At 36.1% G+C, this 14,393-nt stretch overlaps 2 protein-coding genes across 2 annotated transcripts in view; both read right to left on the reverse strand.

Moving 5' to 3' along the window:
- The window catches only part of LOC125241308, a 28,048-nt gene extending 25,264 nt beyond the window's left edge, over positions 1-2,784 (reverse strand). The window contains exons 1-2 of the mRNA XM_048150107.1: positions 2,766-2,784; positions 2,270-2,598 (exon numbers count right to left, since the gene is read on the reverse strand). Coding sequence (XP_048006064.1) covers positions 2,270-2,598; positions 2,766-2,784 — 348 coding nt within the window. The remainder of the gene's footprint in view (positions 1-2,269; positions 2,599-2,765) is intronic.
- A 386-nt stretch (positions 2,785-3,170) lies between these two features.
- Positions 3,171-14,393, reverse strand: part of LOC125228280 — a 95,374-nt gene continuing 84,151 nt past the window's right edge. The window contains exon 2 of the mRNA XM_048132780.1: positions 3,171-3,291. Within this exon, the coding sequence (XP_047988737.1) occupies positions 3,194-3,291 (98 nt within the window). The 3' untranslated portion in view covers positions 3,171-3,193. The remainder of the gene's footprint in view (positions 3,292-14,393) is intronic.

Genomic DNA, 14,393 nt, shown 5'->3' on the forward strand with positions numbered 1-14,393 from the left:
AATGGAGGGTCAACCCGAGGTAAACCCACCATTTTATATAAAATTTGACAGTTGACAGCTAGCCCACTAATCTTGAGTTAAGCGGTGGCCCTTATACTCGTAGTTACAAAATAAAATATTTTGCTTTCAAAATTTACACATATAATTTCTTTGTATTCATCATACCAGTCAATAAGAAATATATATTTAGGTACTTATCCAAGAATTGATATGGATACACATGAGATATATATTAGTACAGTTACCGGCATAAAGAAGTGATGATTTCTGTACCTTGTCGCTGTTAATCGTTTGACAATTTCGTATGACATTTCAAACAAGACGTTAATATGCCAAGGTACAGAAATCATCACTTATTTATGCCGGTGACTGTACTAGTTATAGCTGAATATTATTTTTATTATAAACCTATACCAACATATTTATCTCTGTATACTCTGTTATTATTCGTATACCTAGATATCGGTAAGGCATGTACACGAGAAGATCATGATAAATGCTAGGTCCGCGGGTTGTTTGTTCCTAGTTGGACGCCGGCCAGTCCCGCGTGCCATCATGCGTGTACGCATGCACTCGAAATTATGCGGATTTATGCGTATTTATCTAAGTTATAGCTGGTAAATGAATTATAATAAAGTAAAGGTATTATGCTAATGCATTTGTGACAAAATGCAACTCTGGTAGGTACATATTTGTTTTGGTTAAGCCACTTAAGCTGTCGGTATTCCCAATAAAAAAAGAGAAAATGCTAACCTTCATACCTAAGGTCAGTGCGGACAAGACCGGCCGGCATACTTTACAGAATATAACAATGATCATGATTTTGATACTTATTCTTATATGAAATTACATGACAACAAGCACTAGACGGTCTTGCCTTACTCAGCGCGGGGAGACGGTCAACCCGCCGAACCTTAAAAAAGTGATTTTTATTTTTATAAGTATTATTACAGCTTTGTAAAATATAATATTTGTTTGAACATAGGACCATGCGGATTACTCATGAGTACTTTAATTATCGAGTTTTATCCACTCAAACTTGATTTCAAATAAAGTATGCCGGTCTTGCCCGCACTGACCTTATGGTTGGTTATTATATTATATATTACATGTTATTTCCCAAATAAATATAAGAATGTACTTTACACATCAATTTATCTAAGGACTTAGCTTTGTGTGTTTCTTTATAAAAGCCCATTCTGTCATCCCCTATCCGTTTGTAACAACAACATAGAAAATTTATTTGAACGTAAACCATCTATTGGAAAGATTTAATTTCGTCTCAGTCAGCACTTTTTATTTTATTGCAGCATTAACTGCGTAATTGTGCGCTGCAGTTATTTTTAGATTGAAGTGGTTTCAGCGCCTGCGATTTTTAAATAGCAGTATTACAGGAAGCGTGGATTTGAATTGTGATGTTGAGTAGGCTTTCAATTTAGTTGTGAAGTAACTACCGATATTTTTATTGTAAATGTTATCTTTTTTGTTACTTATGTTATATTATGTTACTAGCTTAACACAATCTGTTTTTTACAATATTATAAGTCTACTAAGTTAACACCACTTAACATTAACATCATTCGTTCTTCAGTATTGTGATATTTCAGTAGAATTGGTACCGAATAAATATTTTGCAGCAATCATATTATTAAAACGTAACACTAAAACAAGTCTGCAAAATAATACGACACCTATTTCATTTCCGAGAATTCATTAAAACCTCTCTCCATATCCAAGCTCACACAAGCGCCTGCATATAAAAACCGATCAAGTGAAACCCGCCTTTATAACTACAGTATTTAAAACTACACGACACAATAGGTATAAACGGCTCATCGACCCATCGGTGAATCATTTTTGCGGTCAAACAAAGGTTTTCAAGACACGTGCATTTTAGATAAACGCCTTATAAACATATTTTGCTTCGGCGTTATAGGTTCGGACAATAACCGCAAATCGCAATAACTGTATTATGATTTTATGTTATCATTTTACGAAGAAAACTAATTGTTAGGACAAAATTAACGTTTCCTGTATCGTTGGACTGGTTTTTGTAACCACCCACTACTTAGAACATAGTTGGTAGTTAAATATCTATAATAATACCCTTTATATTCTTACTTTTTATGCGGGTACTAGCCTATGTCCACCACTTATCCTTCACCGCTCAGAGCAGTGCTTACACCCTTTGTGATTTTTTTCTTAAAGAAAAATCTAGAAATTGCTTATCATTACATTTATAATTAGTATTAAGCATAATGCCACTTACCACATCAGTGTCTGCCACGCCGTCAGCCATATCCGTCCCCCCCTTGTCCCGCCAATGCTTCTCGCTCGTCTCTGGAAACGTGAACGTCCTGTCTCTCCGCGGACTCAACAGAACCCCCGCTGGGGTCCTCGGACTCCCGTATCCGAATATCTCGACATTTCTAGTCGCGAAGAGATCGTTGCCGTTGTCTGTCCTCGGACTGATGAACACGTCATCCTCCAGGTCGTCGAAGGTCAGGGAGAGTGGGGGGGATGAGGCGGAGAGACGGCATTGGGGCTCGATGGCCGGACGGTCGATATCGGACTCGGAGTGGTAAGGTCGGACGGCATCTGAAAAGAGATATAAACTTTATTAGTATGTTATAGTTGTCGTGTAGGAACTAAAAATGTCGATCTTCCTAATTGTTTTTTCACTGACGCTTTAGACCAAAACGCTTTCTGTCCCTGGTACACTTTCACTATAACTACGTCATTTGGCTTGAAATCAATGTTCCTACTGCCACGGTAGTGCTGCATCTGCGAACACTGATTTTTACGAACGGTTTCATACAATGCTGCATCGGATGAATCCCGAGGTAATGGATTCATTAAGTCTAATCTACATCGCAGGTTCCTACCAAATAAAACCTCCGCCGGTGATCGGTTCGTGGATGAATGTTTAGAATTTCGATACTGAAATAAAAATTCGTGTATTTTCATTTTTAAATCCTTTTTTGGACACCACTAAGAAGAATAGCTTTGAAAGCTTTCTTGAAAATCTTCACGTAGCTTTCAGCCTGGCCGTTGCTCGCCGGATTGTATGGAGGAATCGTGACATGAGAAATACCATTAGTTTTACAAAATGCTGCGAATTCTGTTGACGTGAAGGATGTGCCATTGTCTGTCCTCGGACTGATGAACACGTCATCCTCCAGGTCGTCGAAGGTCAGGGAGAGTGGGGGGATGATGAGGCGGAGAGACGGCATTGGGGCTCGATGGCCGGACGGTCGATATCGGACTCGGAGTGGTAAGGTCGGACGGCATCTGAAAAGAGATATAAACTTTATTAGTATGTTATAGTTGTCGTGTAGGTACAGTCGACCAAAAATGTGGTTTACCACCCTACGGGTAAGGTTCGTTTGAACGTCATGAGACAAGGTCGATTTCCGCTTGCAATAATATTATGTCAGTGACAATCGCTCTGTCTATATATCGTCACTATTTTTAAAAAAACTTGTATCTTCGTATGTCAATTAAAAGAAAATTGTAGTATGTATGGAATGCATATAGACTTACTACGTTTTAACTTTGAGAAGCATCGTGAGATACGAGATTTTTTAAAACTAGTGACGATATCAAGTCAAGTCAACCTCAGCGATCGTTAGAGCTCACAGAAACTTTTGTAAAAACTGGTAGACCACTTTCTTGGCCGACTGTACAAGTTGTGTTTAAATACGGTAAATCATTCAATGCATTTCGTGATTCATAAAAATTTCCCATCTTTAAACCTTTTTTTTATCCTTCAAATATAACTATCAACGTATAAACATGGCCTTACATTTTAGAAAATTCAAACCAAGGCATACGAATTAATTTTGAATTCAAATAGACGTTTTTTGACATTTAAGTATGATTGTTGAAAAAAGACGAGAAACTTTAGGGAAAGACGGCATATGAATTTTGTATCATGAACGGGTTAGGTATGATTTACTCGTCTCGGTCGTTATTCAGAGTGAAGTTCGCGGTTTGCGCTTGCGCCGTGTCCCACCCACGACATGCGCCTGAGCACGTAGGTCGCTAATAAACATTTTGATTTATGTACCGATTTATAGATACACGTGTCGGATCGTTGATAAAAAGTTCTGCTTTTGATGTTTTGCAACTTTTGATTGATGAAGACAGAAGGTGTACAAATATCACCCATTTAAGACTATTAACTATTGTCTTTCTAATAATAGGTATAAGTGCTCAAACACTTGGCATAGAATAACCTAGCTGCGTTTTGATCACGTCACTTTCTCTATACAATCTCTATACAACAATCTACATTCATTCGCGTCATCGAGTGACGTAGGTGTATTCTAAAGCCTCAAAAACTCGTGGCAGAGGCTTAGGAGGGTCCACAGAGCTTCAAAATCCAACAAACGTATTAAACTACTAAGTAAATTTAATAGTGAATTCAGTTAATATCGAGTCATGGATGTTTTCTATGTATATAAGTATGTATTTATCAATTTAAGTTTGTATATCATCACTTAGCACCCATAATACAAGCTTTGCTTAGTTTGGGGCTAGGTTGATCTGTGTAAGGTGTCACCAATATTAAAAAAAAATCTAACAATTTACATCGGCGAAGAAGTTCCTAGGTTTAGATTCAAAAAACTCAGTTATGTACTGTCGTAGATGGGCTTGATCATCGAACTTTTTTTCATTCAAGGCATTGCTTAGCGATCTGAACAATGCGTAATCCATAGGTGCCAAGTCTGGAGAGTACGGTGGATGAGGTATCACTTTCTAACCTAGCTCCAATAGCTTTAGCCGAGTCACTTTTGCAATGTGTGGGCGAGCATTGTCGTGTAAGAAAAAAACTTTAGCATGCTGTGGACGATTCTGACAGATTTTTTGGTTTAAATTTTCAAGCTGATTACAGTATACTGATGCGGTAACAGTCATTCCACTTGGTAGGAGTTCCCAGTGAATAATACCATGAATATCCCACCAAACGGACAGCATAACTTTTTTCGGGTGAGGCTCTGTTTTTGGTGCCTCTATTCCTTTTTCGTTTGGAGCTAGCCACTGACGTTTGCGTGTGTGATTTATATATAAGACCCATTTTTCATCTCCAGTGATAAGATGGTCCAACCAGTTGAATGTGCGGCGAAAAGACAGAAGTTGTATGCACATATCGGCACGGCGGTTTAGTTGATCTCTATCAAGTTCGTGCGGTATCCAAACATTGTATTTGTAGTTTTTCCCAACTCGTGTAAATGTGTTTCTATGGTGACATGAGAGCAGCCTAACTCGGTAGCAAGAGTACGACTCGTTAGCCTCGGATCTCCTTCAATTAAGGTTTTTAATTTGGCTACATCAATCTTCGCCGGTCGACCAGACTTAGGTTGATCTGATAATGAAAACCATCGTTTCGCCGTGGCCTCAGACACAACTAAGTAGGCTATAGCTAAATTCAACATTGTTGCAATACCTATTAAAATTTGGGTGCGTATGATAAACTGACGGTGTGGGAGGCAATAAAGTAGATGCAAGTGTTCTAGATGTTCTCGCAGCTGGTTATTTTGCGAGAAAGGTGCATCCAATGAGACCTTGATTCAATTAATGTTACTGTGGTACAATCACACTTTCTATAAAAAAAATAAAAAAGTGGCCAAATTGAAACAAATAAACGAATTGTGTCGCTTAACTTCAAACCTGGGTAAATCCATTCTGCTTTAAGGTTGAATATATGAAAAATATAGCAGAATGGATTTACCCAGTTTTGAAGTTAAGCGACACAATTAGAGATTCCCATTTATTCCAAATAAATGTGCGTTTCAACATCAAAAGGGTGCAAATGGTGAAAATGCTTATTTTCAGTACCTAACAAAGATAATAATTATGAACGTTTTTGTAAAATACCTACTTCAAAATTATCATGTTTTAATTTCTTGCTAAATATTTTTTGTAGGTAATATAATTTATTTTTTATCCGCGTACACATTATTAATTTGGGACAAAATAATATAAAAACGCAAATAAACAGTTTTTTTCAACACCAACTATGTAAGAATAAAGCTAATTTAAATCGAAACAGAATAAATCAATTGAACTCCGATGACAAGACGCAAGACAACGTACGAGCGAGCGGACAGGACAAAAGCAGGCAATTTGCTATCCCCGATACAAATGGGCCGAGCTGACAAAAAAGCTACTATACTTAAAATGTATATGTTCATTACTTGTACATATATTATATTTCTTTGTTGTTAAACTTGTAAATATCGTTATAATGTAAGTAGACTTTAGTTTCAATATAAGCTACATATTTAGTACAAAATATTTAATTGAAAAATTTCCTGTTAAATCTTCAGTAATATTATCTTTTTCTAGACTGCCTTGTCGCGCCGTTTCTGTTAGTCTACTGTCACATAATTATTAACCGCGGAGTAAACACACAAAGTATACTCGCCATATAAAATTACCTACGTAACTATAGGTGTATTTTACAAGGATATAATTGAAAATCTTCCGATGCCCGTACCTGTAAGAAACCAGCGATACCAGTACAATATAAAGTATAAGAAACACAAATTAATAAAATGTTGGGTCGGCGAAACGGGTTCTACACACGTGCACGAACCGGCTTCAGCGACAGAGACGGAAGTAGTGATGTCTCGGGATGTTCAGTTAGTGTGGATATGGATAAAGTTAAGATAAATACGCAACTTCTTCTTTAAGTAGTCACACCAATATAAATTAAAAATCGAAATAAGATGTTCATATATTAAAGAAAAAATGACGGACACCACCAGTGGCGAAGGCTGGATTCGAACCGGCGTCTTTAACAATCCGGGCTAACGCCATGAACTCCTAGGCCACCCCTTCACAGCGGAAGCCGTCGAAATTTCTCTTCTATATATTATGTCATCTTTGTAAGACTAGGCGCCTTTCACCTTTTTTTCCTTTCATATATAACATCTTATTTCGACTTTTAAAATAAATAGTTACTTTAATCAGTAAATATGTGACTATTAAAAACTTTCTTTTGAATTAGTGTTCAAGGGTGTTACAACACACAAGCGACAAAAACAAAACGAAACGGTAATAAAAATACTTAAATATTAAGAATCGATGAAGGTACAAAAATACAGAAAGACACAAAGGCACTGCGAATGATTACTGTATACTAAGAAATAGTTATTCAGTTTTAAAATTCCAGTAATCATTTCCTATCTTCCGTAAATAAGAAAACTGTAGATTGTAATCGGTCATATCCACATATTTCTGTCCCGATGCACTCAGATACGTATTTTTTGTTCGCGCCCGATGCGTAACACAGGTGTCCCTAGCTCATGCTTATTTACAATATCTCCTTACAGATTATTCGCTTTATTTATTTACACGGTTAAGAGTAGATTTCAAGTTTTAAACATAAAATATGCCATGGTAATGGTAGTGATGAGGTATTTTTTCTCAATATCGTTTTCTTCTAGATACGTGTAATTAATTTCTTTTCTAAAGCCAATACATTTATAGTTTCGGAACAGCAAATAATTAAATTGAAATTACTCGTACATATAATGTTTAGTTGGTTTATTATTTAGTTTGCGGAGATAGCAAATGGAAAATTTATTTTGAATCAATAATCTCAATTTTCTTAAAACTTGGACACAAGTGCAATCAAGGACCTTAGTTGAGGAGTGTCTTTTCAAAGGGCTTATTTACATTTTTTCTTTTTTTTAAACTATGAATGCATTTTTTTTTAGTATAGAAAATTACGTGTTGTTTTGAGATTAATGTTCAAAAAGTCTCGCCTTGATCTTAAAAAAAAAGAGTAACATCAAAGTTTAGAACACATTTTGAAAAATTTGTAATGATTAATGTATGTGGACAAACCAATGTATGTAGTACAACAACATTGATATCAACAAATTTAATACAAAATCCAAAAATAAAATAAAACTATTTTAAAATAATAACATTTACGCTACAAGGTCACAACAAAAGGGCTTAATTCCCAAAAGTTCGCATCAAAAGTGCTTAATTCTCAAAAACATATGGTAATTAAATATTTAATTTAGGTACCTACACATAAATGCACAGTATTACAATTTTGCGAATTAAATATTAATTTCAAAATCAATACCATGGAATTATGTTTTTCTCGATTACCCAAAAAAAGTTCAAAGTGGAAATAAGCCGTTTTGAAAACACACTCCTCAGTTATTTTATCAATATAAATATAGGCTTTTAACCCTTAATTGGACAGTGTTCGCTGTGCCGAACATACATTTCAAAAAAATCTACTGGACACATTTTCATCTTTGTTAATTTTTCTTTTGACTCAAATTGTAGCTTTGTATGTTTTTAATTGGTAAAAAATTAATTCATTACCGTCGCAAGATTCGTATGTCAGCAGTGCACGCAAAATCGCGACAAGACGGCAACCGCGAAGTATCATCAAGTTATTTATGACATTATATTAGATTTTTATTGTGTCACATTAATAAAAACGACATTTAACGGTTACCAATGAGGTAATGAATCGAACTAAAGAGTTTCGAGTTTAGTGTAAGTCTTAATTTAGTGTCAGTGACACTTAAAAACTCATGTTCGGGGTGCCGAACACTGCCATCTTCACAGTGAAATAGTAGGTTTGTTGCATGTTCGGTGTGGCGAACACCGCCAGCTACGCAGTGTTTGAGTTCCAGGCTTACATGTTCGTTGTGACGAACATTGCCAACTATTCAGTGGACCTTATACCAAAATATTTCTTTCGCAAAAGAGCACAAATGTAAATTACATTAATCTTACATCTAAATACATTAAATTAATAATTATCTCTAACCTAATTACGCACATCCCGATGCAAAAGTACCTACCCGTGCTCTTGCCGCATTACCGTGTTGAACCGTGATGACCTTTGCATCAGGAAGGTCCTACAGAGAGGATTCAGACCCCTCTTTCTCATGAGTCTTCCCACTTCCCCAAAAATACCATGGCCTCCGTACACCAGAACCCGCGCTGTAAGGCATCCATGCCCAAGGTTCGCTTCACACAAAGTGTAATTAGGCGTGCACTTTTTGCCCACAATATATAATGTCAACAAGTCCAATGGGCCTGGTGGTATACCAGCTATTGTGCTGAAAACGTGCGCTTCTAACCTAAACCTGGTTTTAACGCGCCTATCTTCGCTTTCACACTGCTCAGGTAAATGGCCGTCATCCTGGAAGTCTGATTGAGTCCATCTAATCGCAAAGAAGAGTGTGATCGCACAAACCCTACACACTATCGACCCATTGAGGCCCAGATGAGAGAACCCCTCTTCTCTCCAAGGTAATGGAGTAAGTGGTTAATAACCAGCTCTTAGCGTACCTGAAGAGCACCAGCTTATAGTGACCGGCAATACGGCTTCCGCCATAGTCGTGGCGCTGGTGATCTTCTGGTATAGTTGACTCATAGTTGGACCACCGCCATTGAGAACAAGGGAGAAGCCCTGGCAGTTAGCCTGGATATCGCTACCAGGTTTTTGATAGAGTTTAGCATAAGACGCATCTTCCAAAGCTCCCCTCGTACGGGCTCCCAGAAGGGCTTTGCACGTGGGTCGCCAGCTTTTTACCTGGGCGAAGCGTTTCAGTTTTCATCGACGATCAGAAATCCGGCCGATTAACGGAGGGGTTACCCCAAGGATCTATCCTATCACCGAACCTGTTCATCCTTCATATCAATGATGTGCTAGTAACTAGCATTATCTATTATTATTCGGATGACAGCACAGGCGATAGCCAGTACATAGGTAGTGCAAATGCCTATCGTGAACAGGTTTCCGAATGCAGAATGCAACTTGTGTCTCAAATCGAGGCCTCTCTTGAGCAGGTATCTGAGTGGGGTAAACATGATCTCGTCGAGTTGAACCCCAGTAAGAAGTTTTGCATATTTTCCGCATATAAAACCGTATTTGACATAACATAGCGCCTAAATTCTAGGACATTCCCTTACCGTCTCCAAGAGTATACTGGGATATTTGGTGTCAACATTACGAAGGAAGTCTAGTTTCGGGGTCACAAAGTACACAAAGGGCACACAAAGTGTAAACAATACTTTTATGTTCATTTTCTATGAATAAATTTGTATGTTTCTTAAAATTTACATAGTAGATTACTTCGCACTTTTTATTCTTGATTAGCTGGCAGTGTTCGCCACACCGAACATAATTTTCCTGAAAAACTGAAAGATTATGATTTTTTTCATTATTTTTTCGGGGCTCCTTATGACCCGCAAAAATAGTATTCAACCCAAAAAAACGGCATTTTTAATGTTTCTATGTCTGCCAAATTAAGGGTTAAGTTATTATCATCCTAGCCAAATTTTACAGCTAAGCCATATCTTAACTAAGGATCTGGTTTAGTTTAGACACGGTTGCGACACAACTAAGGCAGAAGGACATAATTTGTTAGCCGTAGTCCTAATCGCATTGACAATCGTAGATTGTAAGGTAAACTGGTTTGATTCTAATTTATAGAAATCTTTGTACAGATCGCTCTCGTACAGGCGCAGTTTGGTAAGCTGGGTAAGGTACTTACTTAGTCTTAGGTACATTTTTAAGAATTTGGTTCAGTCTAACAAATACATTTTTTTAACTTAGACTAGAGGACTTAATTAAAGTATTACAGTTATATCCCTGTCACAAAAGTGATATGCATAGGTTGAATATAAAAAAATAAAGGTTACAAACAATAAACATATTAAGTAAATGGATAAAATCTTACCATAAAGCAACGATAGTGTTAAGAGCGTACAACCTTCGATGCGTATAACCTTAAACGTATTTGATATTTACTCATCGGTTTTCGGGAACGGAAACATCATGTGGAAACCAAACTACTGCCAGCAGTGGTATAGATACCTACTCTTAAATTTTTGTGAAAAATCGCTGAGTAAAAAAAACAAGTTTTAATTGTTTTTGCAGCTCTCGATAAATACTAGAGTAGGTATGAACATAAGTGTGAAAGAAAGTAAGTTTTATTGAATCTTTTAAAACTGACTTCTGACGCGATCCGGCGATAGTTGATTTACGGCCTCGTAAAACTGACCGTTTTACTGCCCCCAAGTGTTTGATGCTACTTCTTATACTGTTTACTCTCAAACAAAGTATTGGAGAGTTTATTTAGTTCTATGGTTTTGTTTTATTGGCTGTTACCGCTTATTTATGTGTGCTGAATCATATAGTTTTTTTATGTGATTAGGTATGTGCAATTTGATTTATCTGCACCTCTACTTATTGCAAAACTTGTTGTGTTATTGACAAACTAAAGACATCAAGCTTTATCATATTTACTTTTTATACGAACAATAAAGAAGAAATTGAAGTTGAAATTTGTTCTTAAAAATGTAATGTTACAGGTAACATTGAGTATATGGCCAAGGTAGATTTGAAAACTACATACCAGAACTCACATCACAGGCCTTAAAATAATACGAGTAAGTTATGTTTGGTCGAAATTGTATATTGTTGCTTAAGTTGAAGTTTTTGTAAATTTTTAATACTGCTGTATTATACGATGCCATGCGATGCGATGGATAGGTTAAGAAAATTGAAAGCGTTATTGAATCTGAGTTGACCGCGTTAGGTCCGGTTGTCGCACGCAATAGCAGAAACCCGGGCAAATTGCGCGCGGGCGCAACCCGGCATTACTCCCGCGGACTGTTAGCCGTCATTAGAGAAATTACACACGAATTAGCCTAACGGTGAGGTGATGAAACGACTCTAGTAAACAGTGATTAGTCACTTGAAATAAATTGTAACTTATACATAGAAAATATACAAACCAAGGATTCACATTATGTATCTCCCAAAGCGAATGATATGTTAAACCAATTCCGTTGTAAAAGCAAAATAAGTGCTCGTTTTTTTTATATTATGAAAGTAAAAATGCTAAATACTTCTAACAATTTAGACTAAGATTATTTATTTATTTATTTATTTAATCTTTATTGCACAACAAAATAAGGTACAAATGGCGGACTTAATGCCTCAAGGCATTCTCTACCAGTCAACCAATGGGCTAAACCAGAAAGATTAAGTAGGTGCAGTGTCTTAATAAAAAGAAGGAAAAGGAAACTGTAACCTAAACTATGGATAGATGAATATTAAACTATACATATTTAAGATAAACTTACATATATACGTAATAAAAATAAACATACATATATATTTACATTGATATACCTATACTATACCTAGTGTGAATCATTAAGATGACGATGAAGAAACTTTGTCAAGGAAATTACTATGGCTGCTACGAGTAAAATACGATTATCTAAATAAGTTACCTAAGTGTTATTAAAGTCAGCAAGAACTTAACGATGACAGTTAATGACGGCTTTAAAAACTTTAAAAAAGTAAGTAGGTACTAATCCCTAAACTTGTTGATAGAGAGTGCTTAAAACGAACGGTAGCCAACATCAATAACAATTTACATATTTCAACGATCACTTACAAATCAATAAAGCTGACGAAACAAGTTAACACAGAAATTGAAATTCCAACAGAAATTCCCATAAAACACGATCGTCGGGAAGATAATGGAGACACAAGGCTGGATGATTTGTCACAATACGGCGGGCTCGGAATTATTCCAGCAGGACAACTCAGCGGGCCTGAATAAAAACACAATTCATCTAAAGCATGATTAATTGATTGGTTCGTGTTCTCAGGAGTCTAATGTGGTCGAGCGAGAAGTTATACTAAAGATTGATAGTGCCACAAAAATGGAAGAAATCACTACTTTTTCAGAAATAGTCATTTGTTTTATATTGAAAACATAAAAAATCTATCAAAATATTCCATACTCGCCCAAGTAACATAATATATGTATAGTTATATAAGCTCCTTATTTTATTTCGTACTAAATAGTACCATCATTTGTAGTTTCGTGTCTACGTTGATGAATCAGTCAATCTGTCAGGAAACATGCATTTTATTAACATAAAGGTATTCTAATAAAATGCATGCATGCATTTTATTCACATAAAGGTATTCTAAGAGAAATGCTATTGAATTTTTTTACATTAAAACAAAATCCAATTTTTTTTAATTAAAAATTCATGTTTTTTTTTTAATCTCGTCTAAAAGCAACTTTTAAAACATCTTAGTCTATGTAGTAGTTACAGATGCATTTAAATCCTCAAGAGGTACTAGTTTAAATAAACTAAAATATCTAAACTGAATCTAAATAAATAATCTAATGCTTCAGATAAATAAATGTAATCAATTCAATGGTAAATCTGATTTGACATCTCTATCATTACACAGGTTTTATTTCTTAAACCCTCAAAAAGATCTTTTAGAATCATTAATCTTTTACCCATTTCACAATTCCCTGACGCGATGACTGCGCAATTATCCAGAATTAGGAGGATTATCCTAAAACTAGTTTGTGGAGTCCGGTTCGGGTTTCAAATAACCGTCCACTTGGTGACCAGTGAAGATGTCATTTACAATTACAGTGAAGTTTTTAAATTAATAAAATTGTCAGCCGAGTGGCCGACAATTTTAGGCAGGTGAAACCGAGCTCAAATCAGCTTCTTAAAAACAACGGCGGCTTAATATACCTATATCTAAGCATGAAATAAAATAAATAAAACTTTCGGTTGGCACTTGGCACATAGTTTACCAAAATCATAAAATTCGTAAAATTATTATGGTTAATGCAGAACTAAGGACTCAATAATAATATTATTAGTACCTAAACTTGGCTTACGAGATAACCGCCATGTGGGATGTTGATTCGACGATCATTGTCCCGATAGTCGTTTCAGAGAACGGTCTCATAGCGAAGAGTCTCGACCAACATCTCAAGAGACTCTCGCTAGGAGGCTGGATCAAGGGTCAGATGCAGAAGGCGGTGATCTTGGAAACAGCGCGGATAGTCCGACTGTCTCTCTGCAGCCCTAACCACCGGCAGCTTGGGCCCTGCCCCGCTGCTGGCGGCACCCTAGGTTAGGTTTTTTATAATATGTTTATATGTTTTTTTATTGTTTTGTAAGTGGTTTTGTATTTTACTTTTATTTTCGTATTATAATTAGCCTAGCCTAAGACTTGAAAGAAATAAAGCAATAATTGTGTAAAAAAGTGGATTTTAGAAAAAAATAAAAATACAAAATATACATACATACATACATACATACAATCACGCCTGTATCCCATAAAGGGGTAGGCAGAGCACATGAACTAATAAGTTTCAGTGCCACTCTTGGCAAAAAGGGGTTGAAAGAAATCCAAATTGTGACATTACAAAATATAGGTACTTATAAATTGAAATAGATATCATACACGAAAGAAAAAACGGCAAGGCCCAAAAAAGAACAAATCAAAAAATATTCAACAAATAATTTGATTTGTTCCCTAGTTGTATAGGTACTTAATTGTT

Source organism: Leguminivora glycinivorella, chromosome 1 (assembly GCF_023078275.1).
Source record: "Leguminivora glycinivorella isolate SPB_JAAS2020 chromosome 1, LegGlyc_1.1, whole genome shotgun sequence".
Classification (NCBI taxonomy): domain Eukaryota; kingdom Metazoa; phylum Arthropoda; class Insecta; order Lepidoptera; family Tortricidae; genus Leguminivora; species Leguminivora glycinivorella.